At 49.0% G+C, this 24,707-nt stretch overlaps 10 protein-coding genes across 10 annotated transcripts; 5 read left to right on the top strand and 5 right to left on the bottom strand.

Moving 5' to 3' along the window:
- Positions 1–1,046: 1,046 nt before the first annotated feature.
- On the top strand, positions 1,047–2,920 carry SER3 (Phosphoglycerate dehydrogenase ser3). Its single transcript, XM_003844453.2, has 3 exons — positions 1,047–2,389; positions 2,469–2,609; positions 2,688–2,920. The coding sequence occupies exons 1-3, from the start codon at positions 1,099–1,101 to the stop codon at positions 2,714–2,716; spliced, it is 1,461 nt and encodes a 486-aa protein (XP_003844501.1). The 5' UTR covers positions 1,047–1,098; the 3' UTR covers positions 2,717–2,920.
- Positions 2,921–5,642: 2,722 nt separating this feature from the next.
- IAQ61_011917 (uncharacterized protein) lies at positions 5,643–6,287 on the bottom strand (the record flags this gene model as incomplete). Its single annotated transcript, XM_003844452.2, has 2 exons — positions 5,643–5,812; positions 6,200–6,287. The coding sequence occupies 2 exons, from the start codon at positions 6,285–6,287 to the stop codon at positions 5,643–5,645; spliced, it is 258 nt and encodes an 85-aa protein (XP_003844500.2).
- Positions 6,288–7,299: 1,012 nt separating this feature from the next.
- IAQ61_011916 (uncharacterized protein) lies at positions 7,300–8,179 on the bottom strand (the record flags this gene model as incomplete). Its single annotated transcript, XM_003844450.1, has 3 exons — positions 7,300–7,314; positions 7,376–7,948; positions 7,997–8,179. The coding sequence occupies 3 exons, from the start codon at positions 8,177–8,179 to the stop codon at positions 7,300–7,302; spliced, it is 771 nt and encodes a 256-aa protein (XP_003844498.1).
- Positions 8,180–8,506: 327 nt separating this feature from the next.
- On the top strand, positions 8,507–10,136 carry IAQ61_011915 (uncharacterized protein; the record flags this gene model as incomplete). The annotated part of the gene is made up of 4 exons (XM_003844449.2): positions 8,507–8,774; positions 8,834–9,743; positions 9,790–9,915; positions 9,965–10,136. Coding segments are annotated over 4 exons (1,476 nt in total), but the record flags the coding sequence as incomplete, so codon positions are not given.
- A 537-nt stretch (positions 10,137–10,673) lies between these two features.
- On the top strand, positions 10,674–11,141 carry IAQ61_011914 (uncharacterized protein; the record flags this gene model as incomplete). The annotated part of the gene is made up of 2 exons (XM_003844448.1): positions 10,674–10,854; positions 10,978–11,141. The coding sequence occupies 2 exons, from the start codon at positions 10,674–10,676 to the stop codon at positions 11,139–11,141; spliced, it is 345 nt and encodes a 114-aa protein (XP_003844496.1).
- A 192-nt stretch (positions 11,142–11,333) lies between these two features.
- IAQ61_011913 (uncharacterized protein) lies at positions 11,334–12,894 on the bottom strand. The gene is made up of 3 exons (XM_066099399.1): positions 12,647–12,894; positions 12,306–12,588; positions 11,334–11,911 (listed from the first exon to the last, which is right to left on the bottom strand). Exons 1-3 carry the CDS (start codon positions 12,679–12,681, stop codon positions 11,465–11,467), a joined length of 765 nt encoding a protein of 254 aa, XP_065950918.1. The 5' UTR covers positions 12,682–12,894; the 3' UTR covers positions 11,334–11,464.
- Positions 12,895–13,251: 357 nt separating this feature from the next.
- On the bottom strand, positions 13,252–14,140 carry IAQ61_011912 (uncharacterized protein; the record flags this gene model as incomplete). Its single annotated transcript, XM_003844446.2, has 4 exons — positions 13,252–13,456; positions 13,577–13,659; positions 13,878–14,055; positions 14,109–14,140. 4 exons carry the CDS (start codon positions 14,138–14,140, stop codon positions 13,252–13,254), a joined length of 498 nt encoding a protein of 165 aa, XP_003844494.2.
- Positions 14,141–14,184: 44 nt separating this feature from the next.
- On the top strand, positions 14,185–16,449 carry IAQ61_011911 (uncharacterized protein). The gene is made up of 3 exons (XM_003844445.2): positions 14,185–14,327; positions 14,477–16,163; positions 16,210–16,449. The coding sequence occupies exons 2-3, from the start codon at positions 15,015–15,017 to the stop codon at positions 16,309–16,311; spliced, it is 1,251 nt and encodes a 416-aa protein (XP_003844493.1). The 5' UTR covers positions 14,185–14,327; positions 14,477–15,014; the 3' UTR covers positions 16,312–16,449.
- Positions 16,450–17,461: 1,012 nt separating this feature from the next.
- Positions 17,462–17,788, bottom strand: IAQ61_011910 (uncharacterized protein; the record flags this gene model as incomplete). Its single annotated transcript, XM_003844444.2, has 1 exon — positions 17,462–17,788. One exon carries the CDS (start codon positions 17,786–17,788, stop codon positions 17,462–17,464), a length of 327 nt encoding a protein of 108 aa, XP_003844492.2.
- Positions 17,789–19,561: 1,773 nt separating this feature from the next.
- IAQ61_011909 (uncharacterized protein) lies at positions 19,562–24,580 on the top strand. Its single transcript, XM_066099398.1, has 6 exons — positions 19,562–19,760; positions 20,147–21,037; positions 21,092–21,745; positions 21,793–22,896; positions 22,947–23,458; positions 23,507–24,580. Exons 2-6 carry the CDS (start codon positions 20,538–20,540, stop codon positions 24,169–24,171), a joined length of 3,435 nt encoding a protein of 1,144 aa, XP_065950917.1. The 5' UTR covers positions 19,562–19,760; positions 20,147–20,537; the 3' UTR covers positions 24,172–24,580.
- The last annotated feature ends 127 nt before the right edge of the window (positions 24,581–24,707 follow it).

The raw sequence follows: 24,707 nt of genomic DNA, 5'->3' as shown, positions 1-24,707 counted from the left end.
ACTACGCTATTACGTATAGGTTAGAAACTAGTAAGTAATTATAGGTAATACTTAGCTTATCCTCTACCTATTTAACTTACTACTAACTACTAAGATCCTAATAGTTATCTACTATAATCTAAAACTTTATTTTATAGTTATACTATATAGTGCTAGCGCCTGCCCTTACCTAAACCCTTACTACACTTACCTTAGGCTTGCCTCCTTACTAATTATATACTATAAGAAGCTAATAACGCCCCTTCTTCTACTACTACTACTTATTATAGGTTACCCTATAGGACTTTACCTACTTATTTATAGCTTAGATAGCCTTATTAAAGCTATTATATATAGCTTCTAGTAGTAGGAGATAGTTATACTTATAATTTAATAGCTCTTAGAGGTTAGTAAGATTATAGACTCCTTTACTAACCTTACTACATAGTGCTCTATACTTAATCTAGTAAGGCTAGTATTACTTATAGCGTAGGTAAGGGCCTTATTAAGGGCTAGGCTAAATAACTATAGCTTTAACTAGAACGTCTAGCTTAGATTCTAACTTAGATTTAGGCTTAGTATCTAATAGGACTTCTAAATTAGACTCCTTATCTTCCTACTTATATTAGTAAGATAGATTAGGCTCCTTAATATTAGAATCCTTAGTAGAGGACTCTAGTAAGTCCTCTAAGGTAGTAGGTAATAGTAGCTCTATAGGCTTAATAGAGCCTACTAACTCTATAGTAGTAGGTAATATTAGTTAGGTTAGGGGTAATATATTTAAGTAATAAGAAATTAGATATTTAGGCATGTTTTAGTAGGATCCTATTACTATATAATATTTATATATTAGGTTAAATAGCCTTACTACTACTTATTTTTTACTGCTAGTCTACTTTACACGTACACCTAGAATTTTTCCTTACTAGATATTTTCTATCTAATATATTTTAAAAGCACAATATAGTTAGTGCTACCTTAGCTTGCTACTAATTTGCTAGGCGGCCAGGGTACCCGGCGCTAAGTGGTAAGGGCGAGGACGATTAGTCTATTGTGGCGAGGACAATTAGCACTTCCCCCCCCCACAACCACGCACACGCCGCACACACTGTACCCACCATGTCTCCCGCACAGGACATCGCCGGCAACCATGTCGACAAGCTGGCCCGCAGCGTTTCCAACAGCCTTAACTTCAGCACCAGCCCCAATCTCTCCTTCCACAGCCCACCCAGCACACTGCGCAACCCGCCGTCTGGTAGCTTTGGCAATGCCCAGTTAGGCAACATGCCCAACGCCTCCAACGCCTCGCAGCTCGCCAAGCAACTGAAACCCTTTGACACAAAGGACATCAAGGTGCTCCTCCTCGAAAATGTAAACGAAGCTGGTGTCGACATCCTGCGTGGCCAAGGCTACCAAGTGGAAGCCATCAAAGCCTCCCTGCCCGAAGACCAGCTCATCGAAAAGATTCGCCATGTACAAGTCATCGGCATCCGGTCCAAGACCAAGCTCACCAAGCGCGTCCTCGAAGAAGCAAAGAACCTCATAGTCATTGGCTGTTTCTGCATTGGCACAAACCAGGTCGATCTCCAAACCGCTGCGCAAATGGGCATTGCAGTCTTCAACTCGCCATTTAGCAACTCCCGCTCCGTCGCCGAACTCGTCATCTCCGAGGTCATCGCCCTCGCCCGCCAACTCACGGACCGCAGCATGGAGCTGCACAACGGGACATGGAACAAAGTCAGCAAAGGCTGCTGGGAGATTCGTGGCAAGACGCTGGGCATAGTTGGTTATGGGCACATTGGCAGTCAACTCAGTGTATTGGCCGAGTCCATGGGTATGGATGTCATTTACTACGACGTCTTGACCATGATGGGTCTGGGCACCGCAACACAGGTCAATTCTCTCGACGACTTGCTCTCACAAGCCGATTTCGTCTCTCTCCACGTTCCCGCGACCAGCGAAACCAAGAACTTGATTGGCGCTGCTGAATTTGCAAAAATGAAAGACGGCTCCTACCTCATCAACAATGCTCGCGGAACCGTTGTCGACATCCCCGCGCTCATCGAAGCCTCGCGCGCTGGTAAGCTCGCCGGCGCAGCGCTAGACGTCTTCCCTAACGAACCTGCTGGCAACGGGGATTACTTCTCAAACGACCTCAACAGCTGGACCAAGGATCTCGTCGGCCTGAAGAACATCATCCTGACACCACACATCGGCGGCAGCACCGAAGAAGCACAGAGTGCGATTGGAGTAGAAGTTAGCACGGCCTTGGTGCGATATGTGAATGAAGGTGCTACGCTGGGTGCCGTCAACATGCCCGAGGTAAACTTGAGGGGGTTGGCAAAGGATCAACCAGATTGCATGCGTGTCATTTTCATCCACAAGAACGTTCCTGGTGTGCTTAGACAAGGTAAGTTTGAGTCTTATTACATCAAAGACATGAGCTTGAAGTAAACGAGAATGTGCTGGACGCTAACCTGGCAACCCAGTCAACGGTATCCTCCTCCACCACAACATTGAAAAGCAAATGTCAGATTCGAGAGGCGATGTCGCCTATCTCATGGCAGACATTAGCGAGGTCAAGGAGGGCGAAATCAAAGATTTATTCACCAGTTTGCAGGAGTTGAGTTGTAAGTTTCCCTCTATGTTCTCTCCCCCTGCCTACCCTCCTGCTTTCGAGAAGAGGAAGGTTCTAACCAGCAATGCAGCGTGTATCCGTACAAGAGTATTGTATTAGACATACAACTTGGTCTATAAAAAAGTAGTAATTTCTCGTGTCTGAGAAGTTGGTAGTGAAAAGGAGAAATTAAAACAGACGATGATGAATCTTTGCAACGAATACTTGCATCAAAAGTAAGAACCTTGTTAGAATTTCATGATTATATATGGAGAGGGATAGAGATCAGTGACCAAAATAAATATCATTATACGTTGCGTCTAACCATGTCCCTCTTGGCTTATTAATACACGTACTTACCTCAGCGGGCAATCCTATTCACATTCTATCCACTGTTGTACGTGTTCAGAATGACGGAGGTTTTATTTTGATTCTCATCTCTTGAAGACGGAGACGGGTTGGTTGTACAAGCTTTTCTTTCAAATATACCCCCCCTCCCGCCCTTGTTTTTTCGAGGCACGGGGTAGGGTATGTTACACGAGGAACAAAGAATCTTTAAGCCAGGCATGTTTGGAGCCTTGCAGTACCGGTAGGTACAAGGCCAGATCCTCCAATTAATGTATAATGCTGGTTTCGAGAGAGCGCGGGCATGTTGTCCGATAACTGGCTCTTTTGGCGGGTTACACCACAGGACATCATGTACGGGTTCTGGGTTTTTGTGCCTGTTAGGTGGAGATGGGGTTGTGGTGTGGTTGGGGAGTCATGAATGTGAGAGAAGACGTGGTTTTATAGTAGGCCGAGGTGGCGCGGTATGGTAGGATAGGTAGTCACCTGGATATACGCTCCCGGTACCGTACTTTGCGATCATCCAGCTCTGCATTACCTACCGCGGCGTCGGAGCAGCAAGATGACCCCGAATCCAATGGAGAAGTTATCGCAATGTTAATGCAAGTCACGGAATATTCTGGCCTCGGTATGACACCCCTCCAGCCTTTGGAAGATTTCATTAAATACTAAAGTGAACTAGTATCATGTAGACTGTTACACACTCCGACAAGCCCAGCACAACCCATGACGCGTATTTTTTCCCGTTTCGCTGGAGACTTTGGTAATGTAATCCTTCCACTCAAGTAATTCTCATCGCGTAGACGCTGACCTTTTCGACATTGTTCGGGGTGCTGGGTCTGGCGATTCAAGGCGTTTTTATACCGACGTTTGTCAGATGGAGTATATATATGTGTTGCTATACCAGCTTTTGCGCGAGGACAGGTTCAATGTTTTGAGGGTGCTTTATTGTGTTCTTGGTGGATATGGGGGTTTGGGACGCTCTTGGTGGAAGTCGCATGGATGAAACGAGATGGGATTTCGCCGATAGCAAGGGTGGACATTAGAAAACTTTGAAACGATCTTTCATGTGAAATCGTTACGCTTTCACGGGACGAAGTGTTTGATTTTTTTGGTATCGTTGCAGTGAAGGGGTGGATGGAGAAGATGTTCTAGGGAAGCAGGATCATATATTTGTATGTCTTTGAGGAATTGGAGTTGTTTGATTGGCGGGATGGATATGATAGAGATTGGCCAGAGAAAGTATCTTGTAAGGTAATTTTTGGAAAGGAGGACAAGGACATATCCGCTCATGTCGCTCCTTTAGGCTGGGATTAGTGGTCGCCCCCAGGCTATCTGGCACATGGAGACTTGACTATACTCGTTGTAGACGTATTCGGCCCAGTGCGCCGTGGGTGTCATAAACCAGAATATATTGACCAAAATATATGGCCTCTGGTGGTCGCACTTTGAAAGAGAGAGGCAATGCAGGAGCAAGTGTAGATATACCGGGGGGTCCTCGAGATCAAAGTGCCTTGCTCCCTCTTTTCGAAGTCATGGAGAAGATCGACCAAGGATTTGGATCTCAAAACCATTAGTCATTCAGGCGAACGTTTGATCCGAAACATGCCTCTTCTACGTTGCATATTTTGATATTCCGGCACGCGGATGGCAAGGTACATGTCTACAATACTGTTGGATCCAAAGCGTGGTCTTATTAAGTGGATGCACTGGATTACAAGGGACATGTACCATTTTGCTTCTTCCTTTCGGACTTCACCCGCCGTGTACTGATGATAGGAGACCAAAACCCCGAGGCATAACATGTCTTCGATCACTGTTGTCGAGCTTGCGTACATGCATTGTCAACGGGATTTCGAGCTTCTCATTTTTCTCAACGTGGCGTAATTCAACGGTAGGAAACAAGCAAACATTTCTGTAGTAAGTCTTCTATTTGTGACGACCTAAGCATACATGTCGCCCCAGTACTCCAGTTTCCAAAGTTGAATCTCAACTGGGTAATTAGAGAGCTATGAATGAACAGCAGCGCAGACTTTATACCTTTATTAAGCTCTCATGTATGTACGCGCGTGTGTAAAGGAGGTGATGACATGAACTTTCTCGAAGTAGGTTTAGAAAACGCGCGCAAGGAGCATGGAAGGACCAGCTTCGTGGTTTGAAAGAGTTGTAAAACGAATGCTAGATAGCATTAATTCGTAGCAGTAGTGATGTCCAGGCATGTCAAAGACACTGGTGTGTGTTTCATGGCTGAAGAAGGGCATAGGTGGGACTTTGTGAGCTTGCGTTGGAGCAAAGTGGTATCGATGGAGGTTTTATATGGACCCACTACGCCTACCAGCCATTACTGTGCCTAGTCCAGCGATGTTGTCGGCAGTCTCATATATTCCTTTGAAAACCAAAAGTGCATGCAACAAGACAGGTAAAGTATTGCAAAAACAAAATAGAGTAGACATCCACTCTTCCACACATGTTCATTCAAGCTTTATAGTCTGAACTCGCCAGAGCAAAGGCCATCATCGGTGCGGAGAGGATTTATGAAGAAAAGCAGACCCTCACACAATATCACATGAGTCGGCATTTCGAAAATTGTGAAAACACTGTGGAATAAAAAACTCTGCAATGTACTCCGCACGAACCATTCATAGCATACTTGCCCTTCCAATTCCAAAGACATGTGATGTGATGCCTTGCACTTTTCTTTTCAAGCCTGTGTTTCAAGCCAGGTCCAAACTTCATAGATGTTCTCTTGCTCCTTTTGAAAACGTGGCAAGACATTCACCTCCCCAGCTCTGCTATTGAATCTTCTCTCTGCCTCATGGCCGCTACGATTTCTGACAGTGCCGTGGTTGAGCGTCTCCATATACCCAAAATCTGCAATTTATACATCATGCGCAGCAAACAAGAAAATTCGCGCATACGCATTGGGAATGGGTATCAGCGTTTGTACCCAGTGACAAATGTCAAGCCAGCGAGAAATTTGAGGCCTATCTCTTATTTACCAACGCAGCTCGATTGCAATGTCGCCGGCATATTCTTTGTCATGCCCTCCCCCGCTCCCCCATGCCCCCACAGAAAGTAAAGCTGACCATGAGCGAGTGACTGCGAACATCACGCTTGCTGGAGAGAAGTTTTAGCGATGGGTGTCGAGCCCAAGTGATTTCGCATCCAAGATATTGCGCGTTACGCCCAATGTTCTGGCAGGATACCAAAAGCTTCAATTTAGTTGCGGATTGAAGGCTGCAAACACTTTGAACTTACGGGTAGGGTTGAGGTGGCGCAATTGGGGTGGCACTGGTGTAAAGTAGCGTTGGCAGATGGTGATCTGGACATGTTGCTTGTACTTCATACTTCTCAAGAACTAAGGATACTGCGGGGCTATACGGACTTTGCAGTCTAGTCTAGCATCCTTTGAAGTCCTTACTGGAGGGCCTTTCTGATGATCCCTCCAGAGATAATTCTCCATGTTCTTCTGGGCAGTGGCTCCCCCTCGCACTGCGACATTGGTGATGGAGGTAGAGTCCAGACAACGCCTTCACGACCTTGTCTAGTACAACAAAGTCTTTGTACGTTGTCATTGCAGAATGAATATGACCCGCAAATCTCCTGAGATCATCTGCGCTTGTAATGGTGTTCATTTCGGAAGTGCACTAGTCTCTCATGGCACCGAGACGTGATGCATGGGCATGTACTCGAATGAGGATACCAGACACAACTCTCATTTGCTGACAGTATCATTGATTTGCAAAGATGTAGTAAGAACATTTAGATTGCAGCCGTGAGGCTTGCGGATGATTGCTGTCGAAAAAGACGATCAGGATATGTTCACTTGACGGACTAACTTGTTTTGAAGACAGGTCCAAGAGAAGACGCAAGCGTTTTTTTGATGATACAATTTGATCGCCATGCAATGGAGTCGAGACATTACACTTGGACCAGGCTTTTTTTTGAATAGACTCCATATATGTGTCGTTGATACGCTTGAATGCACGGGAAAGCGATATGAAGGTGCGTCGGCTAATTTTTGAATATTCGAGCAATTGACGTGTGCTTGAAGGATGCATGCTGTGTTAGTAGAAGTGAGAGATTTTATGCGTGAAGTAATGGGTCACGTGCATGTGAGATCTGATTGTTCAGGCGCACTTGGGCAGGCGTCATCTTGTCGCAGGCGGCTTCCATCATTAGAAAGATGTTAAATTTAGCTATGTGAAGTTGGTACTCAAATTATCCCTTGCATTCTGGAGCTAATTTCAAGACCTTCCTGGAGATGTCGTTACCATTGATGTTGAAGTATCAAACCATCATCTTGTGTAGCTTTTTGGCAATTGTTGGTCGTCAAGAAATTTCAGAGTGAGAACTCATTATACTTCAGTTTCCTATTTTGAACTGTCAGACAGATCGCAAAGCTCAGATTTTGTGTGTAATTTGAAGACTTACAGCTTTGAGAACCTGATAAGGGTTATCAACTTCAACGGAAACAGGGTGCGGCTGAACTCCATTGTCCCACTTCTGTTCCCACTCAATCGTACTCTGGTGGCCATTTTCTCCATTCGCGTACCCACCATTCCCACGACGTGATGCATTGTCGCAGTCGTCGCTCTTGCTGGCACCGTGTTTCTTCGTGGACGGCTTGCGTACTTCCTTGCTGTCTTGGCCATAACCTGCCTCACCACCAACGTGTATTCCAGTCTGGCCTTTCTTCAGCCCGTGCAGCTTATCTCCCATCCGTGTACCGCGCTTGGAGGGCGTCTCACCCCCATTGAGCCGTCGAAGGATAGTGTAGCCGACGAGACCCCAGATGAAGATGAAGGTTGCCGAACAGCTGGCAATAAAGACAGTGGGTACAACGAAGATGAGAGCAAAGCCAACGACCATGAAAGTGAAGGCTAGAGAGGCCAGAAGACCCAGCAGTAGGCAGGTGGTAAGTGAGACTAGAAGAGTCGTCGTAGCAAAGGCGACGAAGAGGATAAGAGGAAGGCCAGCTAGGACAGCTTGTGTCGCGAGGAAGGCCTAGACTGTCAGCGGTTGGAGACATCATGGGACTCGAGGGGTCCACACTGCCAGCTTTGGGTTGTCCTCAGCGAAGAAGCGGAGGGTTTGGGCGATTTCCTTGCGTTGCTGGGCTGGGAGCATCCTATCGGTTGTGGCTTGGATAGTATTGCCCACCCTTTTAGTGGTAGATTGGAGTTGTTTGCCTGCATTTCCCACGACTCCTGAAGCATTTCGGAACATGTTGGACATGGCTGATTTGATTGGGGTACGGCAGCGTCTGAGGACTGGCGCAAAAAGGATCAAAGGAAGAGGTGGACAGCAGGAGAAGGAGAATGAGAGTGGAATGAAATGGGACGAAGAAGCAGAGAATGGGTTGAGGCTACATTGACTTAAGAGATAAGGGTGATTGCATGTGATCAATCCAGACAATTATTCTCTGGAACGAGGAAGGGACTAAGAAGAGCCAACAAACACTTTGGTGTCGCGCCTGCCTAAATGTGCAGAAGGAGCGATTTGGACTGGAACGCGTCCACTAAACGCGGAGACGTCATCCATGCGTAGTTCATGGCACGCTAGTGCTTCACCGCCCAATTCTGCCAATTCGAGATCCGAACTTTTTCTGAGAGTCGCGACAAACAACCATCGCCGGAACCATCGCCCGTGTCACCAGTGTCACCAGCGTCTGCCCAGCCACCCGCCACGATGAGTGAGAAAGAGAAGAAGAGAAAGAGACATGAGGAGAGCGGCAAAGGCGAGCGGCCAAAGAAGAAGGCGGCCACCACGCCAAAAGGAACCGTGAGCGTCGAGTTGGTGGAGAACAAGGAACTACTGGGTCCGATACTAGGTAAGCACAATCTGTCGCAATACAGCTTTACGCACCACGGTTGCTCATTGTTTTTACAGCCGCCACACCTGGTTTCCAAATACCGCCGCATATCAAGTTCAATCCCTATAAGCGCACGAAGATCTTACGCAAAGGCGAAATCACCGATTTGCTCTTGCAGTCTTCGGATCATCCCCGTCTCGACTATCTCGCACAAGAAGAGCATGATGGCAGCTCAGAGAGTCAATTGAAGGACTATGTTGCCGTATACGATCCAAGCACTAGCAAGCTGCAGGTCGTGCCTGTAAAGAGACTGGTTGTACGGAGCACTCTGCGCAGCGAGACCGAAGAGATGCGAGAAGAGCAGGCACGCAAGGAAGCACAACTGGGCAATATCACTGCAAAGCGCGCAGCACTCGCTTCAGAATTCGGATCGAAGAAGTCAAGAAAGGCGCTCGAGGATCGGACGCTGAATGCCATACACAGCGGCAAGCCAGGCGATCCGAGCACAGCGCAGAACGATGCTGTGGCGGAGAATGTCCTCACAAATATGGCGAATACTGGTGTCCCGATGCCTACCAAGGCAGAACTCGAAGCAGCAGTGGACAAATCCAAGCCTCGACCTACGCCCAACTTGGCCGCCGAATACCCAGGCGATGTCTACACGATTGATAACATCGTGGGTAGCGGGCTAATGACCATGCTAGAAGTCAAGGACTGGGTAGACGCATCAACAGCTGGTCAGGGTGTCTCAGTCAGCAGCAAGTTTGTTGCCAAGCGCATTGTCAAACTCGCCAGAGGCAAGCAGATCCAGAAGCTCAAGTTGTTGCGCTTCATACTGTTGTGCATCAACTTCAACGCTGCACTACAGGGTTCTGGTGGAAACAAGCCCAAGAAGATTCCCATAAAGGGAAAGCTGGAGGCTGCCATGGGCGATGACACACCTGCAGGATGTGTTTTGGCCATCAGGAGGAAGTTTGCCTCGGAAAAGTAAGTCTTTGTACGATGTGGATGTACTCCGAGTTAACATTGATAGTGGTGACATGCCTCGCTGGAATATCGACAACCTCATGACACACATTGCAGCAGCAGCGCTCATCGTCGACGATCACGAAGTCGACATTAATGATCTTCGGGAGGACCTCAAGCTCGAAAACAAAGAGTACGTTTCCCCTTTCTCTATAAAGGGTATTGCGGCTAATACCCAACAGAATCAAACAGTACTTCCTGGAACTGGGATGCAAGCTTTCAGCACCAACACAGACAGATATGGCCAAGTGGAAGTTGACCAAGGCCGAGAGTGCTAACCACTTCATCGCAAAGTTGAAATTACCATTAAGATTCCCAAAAGTCGGCGGTGCGCGGCAGAAGAGGAGGGGTTAGTAGCGTGCTATGATACCAGAATCAGCAATTTCAATGAAGCATTTCCCGGAACCGGAATTGTCTTATGATTTGTTGATACCCAGTATTTACTGATTGGGGTGTCGTGTTCACCATAGATCACTATTCGCCACTCCAAAAGTACGACACTTACATTGCCGCTCACGAGCCACTAGCTACCCCACAGCATCACCACACAAGTCGAAATCAGAGACCTTCTCTCCCCTCCAGTGTAGTTGAAAACGCACCGTAGCTCAAACCCTTGCATCATACATGTCCCACATGTCAACGCCGCACATCGCCCACACACTCTCATCATGACATCACCACCCATCATCAACCTCAACGCCTCCTTGTGACGCACTCTACACGCACTCCCCATCTACAATCCCCCTATATAATCTAACCCATTGAAACACTGTACCTGACCTCCATACCATCCCAACCCATATCTACAACTCGACTTGCAACCTCACTCTCCAGTTACTCAATCCTCCTTCACCACAGTCAAATATACTTCTCTCTCTCAAAAGCATATCCATGCCCAAATCAACAGAACCTCTCTCCCAGCAACTCGGCCTCTCTCAACCCGGAAACTCGCCAAATATGACGGACAATACGACCGCGGCTGCAGATAAGATAGGCGCAAAGAAGGATACCAATGCTATTCCACAGGAGAATCCGAGTGTGCTTAGTAGCGCGGGGGCAATCGGACGACAATGTATGTATCTTTATTTTTCTTCCTCTTCTCGGCCGTGCTCTGTCATACCTCTCCCGCTTGCGTGGAATTCATTTTCGAGGCGTAGGCGCTGCACATAGCACAATGCTAACAGAAAAACACCAGTCAATCCCGATGGGTCAATTGGCCAGATTCCACAGGCGGTGGGGGGTCCGTTTAGCAAGGATGGCGTGATTGGGAGTCAGTTTGATGCGAGTAAGAATGGGATTGCGGGACATGTGGAGAGGGCGGTGGATGGGCCGAGTAATCCAGCTGGGAGCTCGAAGTAGATGAATGTTTCTGGGGCGGAGGGGAGGGGGTTTGTATAGTGATGATTAGATATAGTTAAGGAGTATAACCACTTCAGTTTGATCATGGTTTTGTTGCTGAATGTGATATGTGCGGATGTGACAAAGAGGGGTGGCACGCAGGTACTATCGCTTGTGATACAAGTCGGCGGTATTTGTAGATTGGATGTAAATTGTCACAGTTCGCAAACATGAATGCCTACAATGCATTGATATTACTCGAAACGCGAGGCAACTATATCTATTTGATGGACATCCAACCCATGAATCCTTACACAAGACGTTTCCAGTACAAGTGCAATGCCCTATCCGCCTAGTCGGCGACCGGGTCCCATGCTACCCCACGCGTTCCTCACGCTCGTGCTTGCTCCAGTGCTCGGCGCTGCTCCACGTCCCTGAACCGCATGTCCGTATCCTCGGTTCTGCACGCTACCGGGCGTCGCACCAAACCAGCTCCGCACAATCTGTGGGGTGAAGATGTAATTCTTGCCTCCGCCAAATGTAGGCCAGATCCTCGTCAAGAAATCGTACATGTGTGCAGCGAGTAGACCGCAAATTTGCACGAGGGCGGTCCCGGGACCATCCATGACGAACGACATGGCGAGCATGGCGTACGGAAGGAACTTGCAATCGAAAGTGACGACGAAGAAGGAGACTTTACGGGTGGGGTTTTCTTGCGCGTAGGTATATGCGTAGGCGAGTGAGAGCGCGGGGAGGAAGGTGTAGGAGCCGAATGCAGCACCTGCTGTTGCCTTGACACGAGCAATGTTAGCGTAGAGTTCCTATATAGACACTCAATCGCAGCAAAACATTGTGACGAAGATCATGAAAAACGCAAGATATGTAGGGAGCCAACACCGCCTAACGAAATGGAGAGCATTCGCAAAGCTTTCTCAAGTAGCATTCCCACCATGCTCACACACCACACGCGTCCCTTTTGGATTTTGCGAATGACGGAACGGCATAATGTGCAAGGGTACTCTCCCTCGGTTCCAGGAATCGCTTCAGCTAGAAGTATAGGCTGGGCGAGCAGATAATCCGAGGTGGTCTGTAAGACCGATTGTTTGGTCGCAGACAGTCGTGTCGATGCGAGGTATATAGTGCAAGCGTTGTGGGCGAAGATTGAAAGCACACAGAGGTACTTACAACTATGATGCTGGCGAGAAACGCCGTGTATACGAAGAAGTCTCCCGGCTGCGAGAAGCGGGAGGACTCGCGTTCGAGGCCACTGCCGTACTGGTACAGGAAGTACGGGTCCAAGAGGATGCCAAACTTGGGTTTCGTGATAAGAAACCCCGTGACGACACGCCAGAGCTGGGGTACCATTTTCATGGTAAAGACCCATTGGCTCACAAACACATAATTAGAAAGATCGATGAGGCCGCTGTACCCCAAGGCGGATACACCGACAGCCAATGCTGTGATGGTCCTTGTATAGGTGTTAGCTTGGGCGACTGGTGAGAGGGCTCGAGTGCGGCAGAGCTTACCTGGAGACAGGCGGGAGCGTCCAAAAGACATCCATAACTGCCTATAGCTGAAGTGACTACGAGCAATGGTGTTGGTGTATGTGAAATAGGTGAGAGCAGCGGATGCTGCCTGGAGACCAGAAGAAAGCGAATTGACCAGCTGGCTTTTGAGGGGAGCGGCGTTCGTGGGGCGTCTTATGTAAGCCCGACGCGCTACAAACACGCCCCACGTCATTGGCCAATCCAGCAGGCATCAATGGCCAGGTTCGAGAAAGTTCGTCCGTCTTGTAGAATTGGGTAGAGGATGACGAGGAGGAGGAGGACGAGGAGGAGGAGGACGAGGAGGAGGAGGAAACCCGGTAAATACGGCGCCAAAGAGTGCTGTTCACTATAGATGGCCATCGGTGGGCTTGTTTCTCTGTTTTACCATCACATGCACCATTGCTGCGACTCTACCGGTATGCCATTCAGACAGTACACGACATGTCTCTACTCGATCTCATAGGCTTTGCATTGCGTCACATGAGTGCCCACGGCAGCCGTGATGCGCAATATTCAATATTTTCCACGAATATAATCATTCTTCTTCATTCCCCTAAACCTTCAAGTTCAATTCCTTCTTCAACCTAATCTTTTCCATCCGGTCTCTGCACTTTGCTTTCAGCCCCAACGCCTGGCGTCCCTCGCTCCTCGAAGCTCTCTTCGTACTGTCTCCAGACTTCCATATCCCTTGTGAGCCTCTTTTGGTACCGTACCTGATGTTGGTAGTTGATCATACGCTTATCGGCTTCCAGCATACCGCCCAGTATCATGCCCGACATCTGGATATATCTGAATTGGTCAATGGGGTGATTCGATCATTGTACGTGTTGCGTGAACGGAATAAGAGCCACCACTCGACTTTTTATTCTCTGCTGCTGAATTGGCTGGGAAGAGAGAGAAATAACTAACGTTTTGAATTGCACGGTGAGGCTGCGATAGAATGGTGAGAAGGCGTATGCTATGCCACCGCCGACTGCGAAAAGGGCACCCCACTGTCAAAATCCATCAGCTACTGCATCACATCGCCTCTTGTTCCGCGGTATGAACCAGACAGGTTGATACAAGGTTCGCATCACGACGGATTAAGCAGCTTGAATGATCCACCGGCAGAATTCTCTCAGCGAAGGAAGCATACTGTGTCCAACACCCAAAACCCCCGACTCTCACAGTCCAGGATGCATAAAATACTGTAAAAGCACACACGACATACCTTCGTTGCTCCTACCAGGGATCCCTTTGCTGCTTCCCATGCAGCTTGATTCGTCTCCTCGTCCTTCTCCAGACTACCATTTAGACGCGTCATATTCGTGTGCGCTTTATCATCGAACAAATTGTCCAAGATGAATCGGCGATGATGTGCGATGGCCGAGTTTTGTTGATGTTTCGCACTGGCGATGGGGTGATGTCAGTCTGCATTCAGAATCTCACCAGAAGCACGGACTGCCGTGCCGCGGCGATGCGTACTAGGGACATGCTATGTTACTAAGTTGACTTTAGGCGGAAGTGGCTGGCGTGGCTGGACTACCATAGTAATCAACAAACAAGCCACAGCCGAAGCAATACCGATACTACGTGCGGAGACTGGAGTAACGTAACTTAGCACGACCAATGACTTGATAATCCGAGACGGTGGACGACTGACTAGACACAGCTCGAAATGGTAAGTGTTGACGCAATTGCATGCCTGTCTTAACTTAGCATCTCTTGGGATTTTAATATAAAATTACCCTTAAATAAGACATTCTGGGTATCGTACATTTCAAGCATCGGTTGCCGTAAGATTTTGGTACACTCTAATCCTCTCCACAGTAATTCGGGCCACTTCTATCGGCGCGGTCCGATGGGTAGTTTAAGATTTCCATGCCTTTCATCACTCAGCAAAGCTTACTCTCTCTCCCATCTCGAAGCAGTACACATGCTCAGATATGGCACAAATTCTAGATGAGACCGAATTCTCCTGCAAGGTCGCTCGCAAGACTTGCATCATGGTCCTTCCCCGCATCTGCCAAGGTCCACTCCACAGTCCCCACTCGATTTTTTCCGTCCATATACATGGTTGCATGGACTCCGGAAACCATGTCGGATATACGATTCATACAATCTCGCGTGAAAGGAAACTCGAAAGTTCTCTTGGGGCCAAGGCAACAACTCGTACTATGCAAAAAGTTACCTGGCCAAGTACACATTCGTCAATGGATTTGCTCCGGCCAGGAAGTGAGAATATCCGTGTCCACTGACTAGAATGGAAAACGCGGATATATAAAGAAGGGAGAAGATGCTCGTAGTGGCCCAAATCAACTCACAGGTTTCTTTCTTTAACTCTTGATTCTGAACACCTTGTACTGCCATGAAGTCTCTCCTGTTCGCAACCGGCGCGCTGGCCAGCGTGAGCCTGGCATCCGCAAAAGTCAATCTACCAAATGGATGGTTTACAATTGCTCCGGAAGAGAAGATCGAGCCACAGGAGTTCCATGGCAAACCACGGTATCTCACATGGATGGCCGACTCCCAGATCAAACACGGTGTTGAGCCAACCACTGCATATACCGTCTCGTCCTATCTCTCGGGAATCCTACGTGCATACGACCGTACCCATGATGAGAAGTACAGAAACTATGTGAAGCATCATACCGACTATGTGCTCTACCCAGCATGGAATGGAGAAGATATCCTCTTGCACAACAACAGCAACTCAATTGATGACATTCGCTTCGGTCATACTTTCCTAGACATGTACAACCTCACAGACGGCAATGAGATCTACAAGAAAGCAGCACAAGTCTTGCGTGACCAGATCGATCGCACTTTCCGCACACCAGATGGCGGTTTCTACCATCGCTACCCAGTCTACATTGATCAGATGTGGCTGGACGGCATCTTCATGCTTGACGTCTTCTATGCACGCTGGACCCATGAGTTCGAGCCTGACAACACCACCGCATGGGACGACATTGCCCTTCAATTCGATCTGATTGACGCTGGAACTACCGTGGACCGAAACCGTACCAATGGCCTACCTGTCCACGGTTTCGATGTCAGCAAGAAGTCAATCTGGGCGAACAACCAGACTGGTGCCGCACCGCACGTTTGGGGTCGTGCTGTAGGATGGTACATCATGGCGCTTGTCGACACTCTCGACTACTTCCCTGAGACCCACCCAGGACGCGCACGCTTGTTGAAGTATCTCCACTCTCTTGCAGATGCCATTGTTGCCGCACAGGACCCCGTATACAAGGGCTGGTACAATGTCATGGACCCTGGTTTTGAGTCCAGGTCTGGTAACTACATTGAGAGTTCGGGATCCGCCATGTTCGTTTACGGTCTAATGAAGAGTTTGCGCATGGGATACGTCCAGGGCGACAAGTATCTCAACGCAGCACTCAGCGGATATGAGCTTATGACGGAGACATTTTCAAGCAAGCGTGATAGTGATGGTGCCTTGGTCTGGGGATGGACCGCTCAGACTGGTAGCTTGAGCTCCAATGGCACTTTTGAGGTAAGATCACCAAAGGACGCTAGCGACTATCTGCTAATTCACTCAGTACTACGCAAGCGTACCACTTTTCGAGAATGATCTTAAGGGCGTGTCTCCTTTCCTGTACTCGAGTTACGAGTATGAATTGTACATGGAGGCACAGCAGTAGACAGAGCCAATGATACGAATAGTATTGTGAAAATGGTCTCTGGACTTCTGCACGAGGAGTAAGTCCTTGCAATTCACAATTGCAAACAAGATTCTGACGAGCATCAGGGAAATTTCCAAGGTCATGAAACACTTGTAGCGATATTTGCTTTACACGGCGGAATCTTGTAGCCTTGTTCGACTGGCGGACCTTCTCAGGTCTTCTTTGCCAACAAACATATATCCAACTCACCATCAATGAAAAAGCCTTCTATTCAATCTCAAAAACCTACTCAAATGCCGTGCACTTTGACTTTTGAAGGAGCCGAAATTATCCGATACGCTCGCTCACTCATATGCACCCACCCCTGCCTTTCCTGCACATATCATTGGAGTGCTCCAGAGAGTACCTACCACATGGGACAACCATGAATCTCACCCACCACAGTCTCTCCAATAACATCCGAAGCATCCCCGCGCAGTTCCGTTCTTATATAGCGCACAAGAAAATTACCACGTGACGCCATTATGATAGATTGCGTAGGTTGCGAGGCTATTAGGATCCAGGACTTGCAGTGAATAAGCCTTGTAAGTCTAAAGGAGGCAAAGAAAAGTCCTATGCTACTTTCAATTCCAAATGCGTTTTTTTCTTACTGATACATCACATCACTTGCATCTACACATGGTATCGGAACAGTCATTAGAGCAACAGTCAGTGGGGCGTCAGGCTTCGTGATGTCACGAAGAACCCTTGGTGGGTTGAACGGAAAGAGTCCCGTCTTTGCCCAGCCGGCAAGGATATTCTTCTTAGTCATGGCCCTTTTCCTTGCTGGGCTGTATATGGTGGTGAAATGTTCTTTGTTAATGGTCGTTAGACCTCCGCGATATAGTAGTTCGACTTTGTCTTGATATGCCGTCTTTAGTGGGCCAAAAACGGATACGTCACACGGCTGTAGCTTGTGGGAGGTGTGGGAGGGCAATCGACATAGGATAACGTTGTTCTTAAAGCAGAACTCAAGGACCTCAAGGGTCTCGTGTGTTCTAAAGCCATCGCAGATTAGTATTTGTGGCTTCTGATTAGCGCGAGCTTTTGTTTGGGGATCAAACACTCGTTTTATCCACTTAAGACTGATATAAGAGTCGTTGTATCCTGACTTAGATAAAGCGTATGCCTATCCAGGAGTGGGGAACGTTGTCCAGTTGCTCCTATGGGTAGTGGCTGGCCAGATAATCATTGGGTTCAAATACTCACCGCTTGCGGATATACACTCGATGGCAGTTACCATCGTGCGCTTCACGCTAGCACCTCTATAGCTTCGCCGATCATCCTTACCTACAAGGACTTTAACAGAACCAAGCATAGAAAGCATGATGCCTGTTTTATCCATATTGTAGACATTCTTAGGCAAGACGTCTGGTCTACGGAGTTCCTTTTCGATCACATTAAACCATTTCTTAACCTTATCGTATATGTTGTTATCGTGACGCTCCCAAGGCATCGCTCTATTACTCCTTAACTTAATTTCTGGATGGCGGCGACGGAAGCCTTGAGGCCAATTCTTTTTCGGTGGTTCGGCGGGGCGTTTCGTTACTCGTCGGCGGGCAATGCAAAAGTATTAGCATATCGAGCTCGAGCAGAGATACTCTTGCGCACGTTTGGGGGCAGATCTAGAGCCAGTGCCTGACTGGCTGGGTCCATGGTTGCGCTATGGTTTGCAGATGCTCTGAGTCGGGAGGAAGATCACTTTATAGTACGGTTATGCTTAAGTAAGACCCTACCCCTACCCAACCCTAACCCAGCGGCCAGCCTATATGTAGTAAGCCCCTAGCGTACCATTCTATAGTAAACATTATTAGTGCCTAACACTGTCTTTAGCTGTTTGACCAGAGACTTGATTAGTTTCTCTACAGTTTTGTTGCCGTAAGCTGTATTAATGACACTGCAGATGTCAACGTCCTGGCGCCTGTTTATTAATTTCGTATCATTGCGTTTGCAGATATTCTTGTGTTACAACGGCGGCTCTACAGGTATCAAACCAATATGGAGGGGCGGGTGGTGGCCTGTAGCACCGTTGTAGCTATGAAAGATGTGTTGTACTGCTGTGGTGATGGGTTTTCTTGAATTGAGTTTGTGCTGATTGTTGTTGATTTTTCTTTGACGTGGACGTTTGGTTGGTTCTGTACGAGTTTACCGCACCGTGTTATAGTGTCAAATGAGCGATGAGCTCAAGACGAAGAAACAGTCTGGTGATGTTGGTGCCCAACCTTTGGGTTTGAGAACCCTGAGTCCTTAATACTCGTGCCAAGCTGGACTCCCCCGTACTAGTAGGTAGGTAGTAGCTGTCAACACATACTCTGAATTCTGTAATCAGTGCTAATTAGGCGCGCTCCTTGCCCAGTTCCCGCACCATTACTAACGTATGCGGTAGAAGTAAGGACTTTGATGGTGAGCTGTTAGGAGATAACTTGGCTTCGCGTCCGCTCAGTCATAGATGAGCAGTGCAGCGGCGGAGTACCGGTAGTAGTGAGGTGGGTGCCCCTTGGCGAATCCCCTCGGGTGTATATTTTTGCTTTTGCATTTATATTATTCTTACACATTAAGCGATACATGGATACCTACATAGTCGCCTTGGCTTTGTCACTAGTGGGAGAACAAAGCGGCATTCTTCTGTGAATTGCCATCATCAAAGCTCTTGTTAAGCAAGCCATGGCAAGAGAAGTTGTGAGAGTTATGGCAAGATTATGCTTCGATCGACGGTGAGAAGGCTGTGTCAGTATTGGGATGATCGTGATTTGGACGATGGCGAGGAGTGAAGGGGTTTTTTTTATTGCGAGATGCACGGAGGATGACACTTTGATTACGGTTCATCTCCTGTCCTGTGGGTGAAACACATCAATCTCGTTAGACCCTTGACGTAAGAAATGCGGGTAAGAAGGGTAGGTAATGCGGGGGGAGAGAAATGATGAGTATGGCGATAATGGAAGGTGGAGGGAGAAGGAGTCGAGGGTACAGGAAAGAGATGTTGAAGGAGTGTTGGATGAGTGTCATGGGGAGTGTTTTTGACAAGGGGGGACATGCGCCACAGTGCATAAGCCATCGGAAGTGAAAAGTTGTGAAACCTATGAAACCTAGTACGATGGATGTGAGGCTGCGGTGGCTGTGTGGCTGTGGTGGCTGTGGTGGCTGAAGAAGAGCACGTCTTGGCGATTCGATCACCCTTTACCTCCTTCCCAGACGGGGCGGGCTGACGTATGATTACACAGATTGCGGCCAAAAGTGACGCGTGGAGCTGCATTGCCATGTAACCATGAGCTCGCGTCCATTGTCTACCGTCCACTGCGTCCACTGTCCACCGTCTACTGTCCACTGTCTACAGTCTACAGTCTACTCTCTACTCTCTACTGTCCACTGTCTACTCACCAACCCGCTTGCTCTGCCACCGGGGCGCACACATGTTTTTGTCTTCTTTGGTAGGTGCTACTACACTACTTACTCTGTATGCACTATGACCCGAACCGTATCTTCTCAAACGGGTCCTGTCATCTGCCAGTTATCTGTCGGCCTTGTTTTTCTCCTTGTCGCCTAAGCCTTGCGCCGCTCTACCTAGCTACCTTGACACACACACACACATACACACACATACACACACGATTGGGACGCGCTGTTCTTCTTCTGCCTGGGTCCCAGGTTTGAACCTGGTGGCCGTTGCAGAACAAGCGTTCTGGCAGCGGAGCCCTCTCCACCGATAGCCCCTCTGATATAGCAACGGACCGAAGACTGAGATGCGAACAGCGCGCATTCGCGGGTCGCTGGGCATAGTGTACAACCTGTAATGACATGATCTGACCATCACAAGCCTGCCAGTGCCACTCACACTTTCCCTTCCCCTCTCCCCCGCCCAGTCCCGGCCCCGTAAATTGAAACACACGTGGGCAAGCGATTCCGCCGCAGGTACTGTACAAGTAGGTGGTAGTAGGCAGAACCTAGGTACTTGCCCACTGTCATGATCGCGGTCGTGGAGATACATCTAGAAGACCTCACCCGATGCAACGGTCCCGATTGGTCGATCTCTCTCCACCTCCATCTTCGACATTGATATACCACCACGGCCTCTCTCCACTCCGCAAACACACTGACGCCCCTCTAAACGTGGCAATTGCTTCGCCGACTGCGCGCCAGCCTCCGCATGCGATAGCCCTGCCCGCAGAGCTCGTGCTGGGCGGCGCACGCCCACTTCGTCGCTCGGCATGTCGCGAGACAAGCGCAGGAGCATTTTTGGGCGCACCTCTCTGACGGCCCTCACGAGCATCCAGAGCACCAAAGATGATTCGCAGCCCTCGAATCTCTTGCGCAAGCGGCGAACAGCGTCTTTCATGTCCACGCTGTCCGACGTCTCGCCCTTTGCCGAGGAGAAGTCGTTCGAGAACCATGCGATTATCGAAACGCCTGCGTCGCCCAGGCCAAACATGTCGCGAGGCAACGTCAAGCGCGCCAGTTCCGTCTTCAGCTCTTTCAAGGGCTATCTGACGCCAGAAGATGACGAGCCGCTGTCGGCGACCTCGACGCGAGCCTCCATGTACCTGGGCGACTACCTGGCCGAAGACGTGCGCGACCGCCAGGTACTCCAACACGGCGAGGTGCAGACCAGCAGCTCCATGTTCAGGAAGAAGAAGGAATATCTGGTGCTCACCGAAAAGCACCTGATCAGGTTCAAGAGCAGCACCAAGGCTGCAGAGGCTTTTCCCGGGTGAGACGCCGTGTCAAGGAAATCATACGTCGAGTACCGCTGACTAGGTTCCAGCATTCCTGCGCCCTACAATCGCAATAGTACCTACCGACATAGCCACAGCCCGTCCATCGGATCGTCCCATGATCTGGCATCTCTCGCTTCGGAATCCTCTGGTGACCGACACCATGGTATACCCTTGCGCCACATTGTCGCCGTCTATCATCTGGACGATGGGCGACCACATTTCGCCATAGAACTCTTCTATCTGGACGAAGAGTCAAACCACGCTTCATCCATGACGCTTCAGTTTGGAGACCCAGAGGAAATGTTCGCCTGGCTCCGAACGATTAGACAAGCAGCGAACCGTTCGCGACTGGCAGATGCGAACCCCTTGTCTGCTCATAATTCGCACAAAGCAGCTCGCGTGGTGGAAGCCGAACGGGACTATGTGCCGCCTCACTATGCCATTTACAAGGTTGTGCTTCGGCCACAGGGCAAGACTACAACCAGGTCTTCATCTGACGATCTAGCCAAGATCTCGGCCTCTGTGTGCTTTCTTGCGATTGGTGTGCACAAAGTACATTTGATTCCCTTGTTCAAGGGAGCTTCGCAGAGATCGTCGAGTCCATCGTTGGGCTCACATCATGTGCAATCTTCGCTTGGCATTTTGACATTGACCGAAGTCAGGGTTAGTGAGGTCGACGACACCTTCCAGCTGACCTTTCGGTAAGCGCGATTTGTCTGGCCCTATGGACCACATTGACATGTACTAGTAAACCTTTGGAACGACCAAAAGTGCTTCATTTGGCCTCTCTCGCATCACGCGATATTGCTCTTCGCCTGCGAACTATGGAGGGACATCTGAGGCCCGAATGGGAGTCACGTCCCTTCGAGTACCTTGTACCCGACGACGTACACCAGGACATTTCTCGACAAGCGAGTCCACATCCAATAGACCAGGACTCGCTGGACCGCACTCTGATAGGCTACTGCGTAGCCTACGACCTGCAACCTGAGAATATCAGCTATCAGATCACCTATCCCAATGAAGATGCTCCACGGTTTGAGTTGCTACGGCCAACTGGTCTGCGAAGAAATCAATACACCGTTCTTGAGCTACTAGCTGTGATGCGTTCCTTGCGATACAACGAAACTTTCGCATCGATATCATTCAAAGACGTACATCTTGATGTTCTAAATGGGTTGAGAGATCCATACGGCGCCGAGCATCTTTGCTTAAAGACTAAGCGAGGCACATATGCTCGGCTAGATGCTGAAGAGCTGGGGCGTTCGTGCTTGTTGGTGCAAGAAATCCGCGCTTTGGCACTGAGCAACCGCAAACTACGGAGACTTGATTTCACATCTTGTATTAACAGAAAGCCGGAGGACCACGGTGAAGCAAGGGATAGCGCAAGAGACATTGGTTGTGGTATTGTGGAGGCTCTGTTCCCTCTGTGCAAGTATCAGACTACAAATGTCGATTGGATCGCGTTGAACAACATTCAGCTTGGTGACACTGATCTAGACTATCTCGTGGCAGCAGCTGTCGAGCGCGCTTGTCACTTGCGTGGTCTAGAGTTGAGCGGCTGCGGGCTTACGGATCGAGCATTGTCTTTGATTCTTGATGCGCTTCGTGCGCAAGAAACCACCCTAGAAGCCATTAATCTGTCATCGAATCCCTTCCGCCTCTCCCCATCCATCTTCGACTCTCAGATTGGTGTGTTTGGATATCTGACTCGGTTGAACCTCTCCCACGTTGCACGAGCATCTGCATTGGAGTCTCTTATATCTGTGGAAACGTTCCAGGGCTGGAGATTACAAGAATTGATATTAAGCGGCACGTCATTGAATGCCGCTATGGTGGACGCAATTGCAGGGTACGTTGATGTTATACAAAGTGGTTCTCCGACTTCTAACAGAAGCACAGATATCTGGTTAATTATAAACAGTCGGAAGCGCTCCGTGAGCTGCGCTTAGATCATTGTTTCCTTACTGGAAAAGATGTGGCTTATCTCTTACATTCAATGACAGAGACTCCAGGCAAGGCGCGCGAGCTCCACCTCGATGTCAGCGAAAACAACTTTGAGCAGGATCTTGGTATGATGACAAAAGCCATCTCAAGTGGCCTTGCGCCATCAAGTTTCACGATTCGGTTACTGGAATTTGAGGAAGAAGCAGACTTCCGCAAGATGATTCTTGCACTCGCTGAGAACAATACAATCAGACAATTAGACATCTCAAGGGCATCGCTGCCATGCGATGCCTCTGAGGAGACGTGCCAGGCACTGGAAAAGATGTTCGCCCAGAATAAGAGCCTTGAGTGGTTGGACATCTCAGGCGAAGACTCACGTCTAGAGACTACGAAGCTGGGCGTGGGAGTGAACCGGGCACTACGAGGCTTGCAACAGAACACGACATTGCGCGCTTTGTATATCAGATGCAAGTACTACCTGTCGTATGGCTGAGTGCAATACTGATTTATCATAGACCAAAAGCTTGGCATGCAAGGCGCGAGTACGCTTGCCGATGTTCTCAAAGTCAACAAAACTCTACAGTACCTGTACTGCGAAAACAACGGTATCGCATTAAGTGGTTACACCGATCTCATCAACGCGCTTCACCGAAATACCACGTTGTTGTACCTGCCCACCATGGAGGAAGCTCGGCAGATGGCGCTAAAGCAAACAGAAGACCAGGTCAAGCAAATGCGCGACGAAGTCTCCGTCCATCACCCCGGAAAAAGCGACTCTGTCCGCAGCCGGCTGGCCAACAAAGTCGGCAGCCGCATCACAAAAACCCAAGCCCACGCCTGCGGCCTCTCCGACCAAGACATCAAAGCCGCGCTCGGGCTCGTGGACGAAAGCTGGGCCCGGCAGGAATACAGACTGCAGCAATATCTGCAGCGCAATTACAACATCTCACAGGGCATACCCACCACCCTCGACGTCGATGAAGAGGACTTTGAACGCCCGGATACGGCGACGAGCCTGTCGGGCATTATTGAGCGGGTTAAGATTGAGACGACGCCGACGGTGGAGAGGGATGCCCAGTTGGGGGCTGCGACGCCGGATACGGATTACGACGTCACTCCGCTGGAGAAGGAGTTGGAGATGTCGTTTAAGACGAAGGGCATGGGATTTCCGTTTCCTTGAGAGGGAGGGAGGATGAATCCTGGAGGGAGGGACAAGAGAGGGCTTAGGGGCCACGGGAGGGGAGGCCTTGTTTTCTTGTAGAAAGGCTGAATCTTGAGGCATATAGACGAGAGCTCTTTTTTGGACGTGGCCATTCTGACTGATAACTTTTTTGGGGGGGTGGGGGACTCATCCTAATGTTCATAAAGCTTTTGTGTATATCCCATGGACGCGCGCATATAGCGGTATGGAAGCGGGCGAAGATATTATTACTACTGTTATTATTATTTTCTCTGGTTGGGAGCAAAGGGGGCGGCGAAGAGAGAGACAGAGGCGCGTCCTATGTTGGGATACTGGGGGAGAAATGAAGAAATGGATATATGCGAGGAAGCTTTTGTAGATTGGGGAATAATCAATTTTTGAACAGCTGAGACTTGGATTACCTGGGTATCTGGGTGTGATGAGGAGGATTTGTTTGGCTTGAAATGCGTGTGAGGGAGTTTGTGTGGTTGGGATTTGTGCGTGCAGTGTTGTTGTTGTGCTAATCACGTACTCCT

The sequence above is a fragment of the Plenodomus lingam genome, assembly GCF_022343315.1.
Source record: "Plenodomus lingam strain CAN1 chromosome Unknown scaffold_20, whole genome shotgun sequence".
Classification (NCBI taxonomy): domain Eukaryota; kingdom Fungi; phylum Ascomycota; class Dothideomycetes; order Pleosporales; family Leptosphaeriaceae; genus Plenodomus; species Plenodomus lingam.
The sequence above is the reverse complement of the archived record's forward strand: the minus strand, read 5'-3'. Positions and strand labels throughout refer to the sequence as shown.

What these genes read in the sequence shown, in the direction of transcription:
- SER3 (XM_003844453.2), top strand. Translation starts at nt 1,099, where the DNA reads ATGTCTCCCGCACAGGACATCGCCGGCAACCATGTCGACAAGCTGGCC. An exon ending in TCCTGGTGTGCTTAGACAAG is followed by an intron (nt 2,390 to 2,468) that starts GTAAGTTTGAGT and finishes CTGGCAACCCAG; the next exon opens with TCAACGGTATCCTCCTCCAC. An exon ending in CAGTTTGCAGGAGTTGAGTT is followed by an intron (nt 2,610 to 2,687) that starts GTAAGTTTCCCT and finishes CCAGCAATGCAG; the next exon opens with CGTGTATCCGTACAAGAGTA.
- IAQ61_011909 (XM_066099398.1), top strand. Translation starts at nt 20,538, where the DNA reads ATGTCGCGAGACAAGCGCAGGAGCATTTTTGGGCGCACCTCTCTGACG. An exon ending in GCTGCAGAGGCTTTTCCCGG is followed by an intron (nt 21,038 to 21,091) that starts GTGAGACGCCGT and finishes ACTAGGTTCCAG; the next exon opens with CATTCCTGCGCCCTACAATC. An exon ending in GCGCGCTTTGTATATCAGAT is followed by an intron (nt 23,459 to 23,506) that starts GCAAGTACTACC and finishes GATTTATCATAG; the next exon opens with ACCAAAAGCTTGGCATGCAA.
- IAQ61_011913 (XM_066099399.1), bottom strand. Translation starts at nt 12,681, where the DNA reads ATGGATGTCTTTTGGACGCTCCCGCCTGTCTCCAG. An exon ending in ACGCTCCCGCCTGTCTCCAG is followed by an intron (nt 12,589 to 12,646) that starts GTAAGCTCTGCC and finishes CACCTATACAAG; the next exon opens with GACCATCACAGCATTGGCTG. An exon ending in TTCTCGCCAGCATCATAGTT is followed by an intron (nt 11,912 to 12,305) that starts GTAAGTACCTCT and finishes GCTCGTGTCAAG; the next exon opens with GCAACAGCAGGTGCTGCATT.
- IAQ61_011911 (XM_003844445.2), top strand. Translation starts at nt 15,015, where the DNA reads ATGAAGTCTCTCCTGTTCGCAACCGGCGCGCTGGCCAGCGTGAGCCTG. An exon ending in GCTCCAATGGCACTTTTGAG is followed by an intron (nt 16,164 to 16,209) that starts GTAAGATCACCA and finishes TAATTCACTCAG; the next exon opens with TACTACGCAAGCGTACCACT.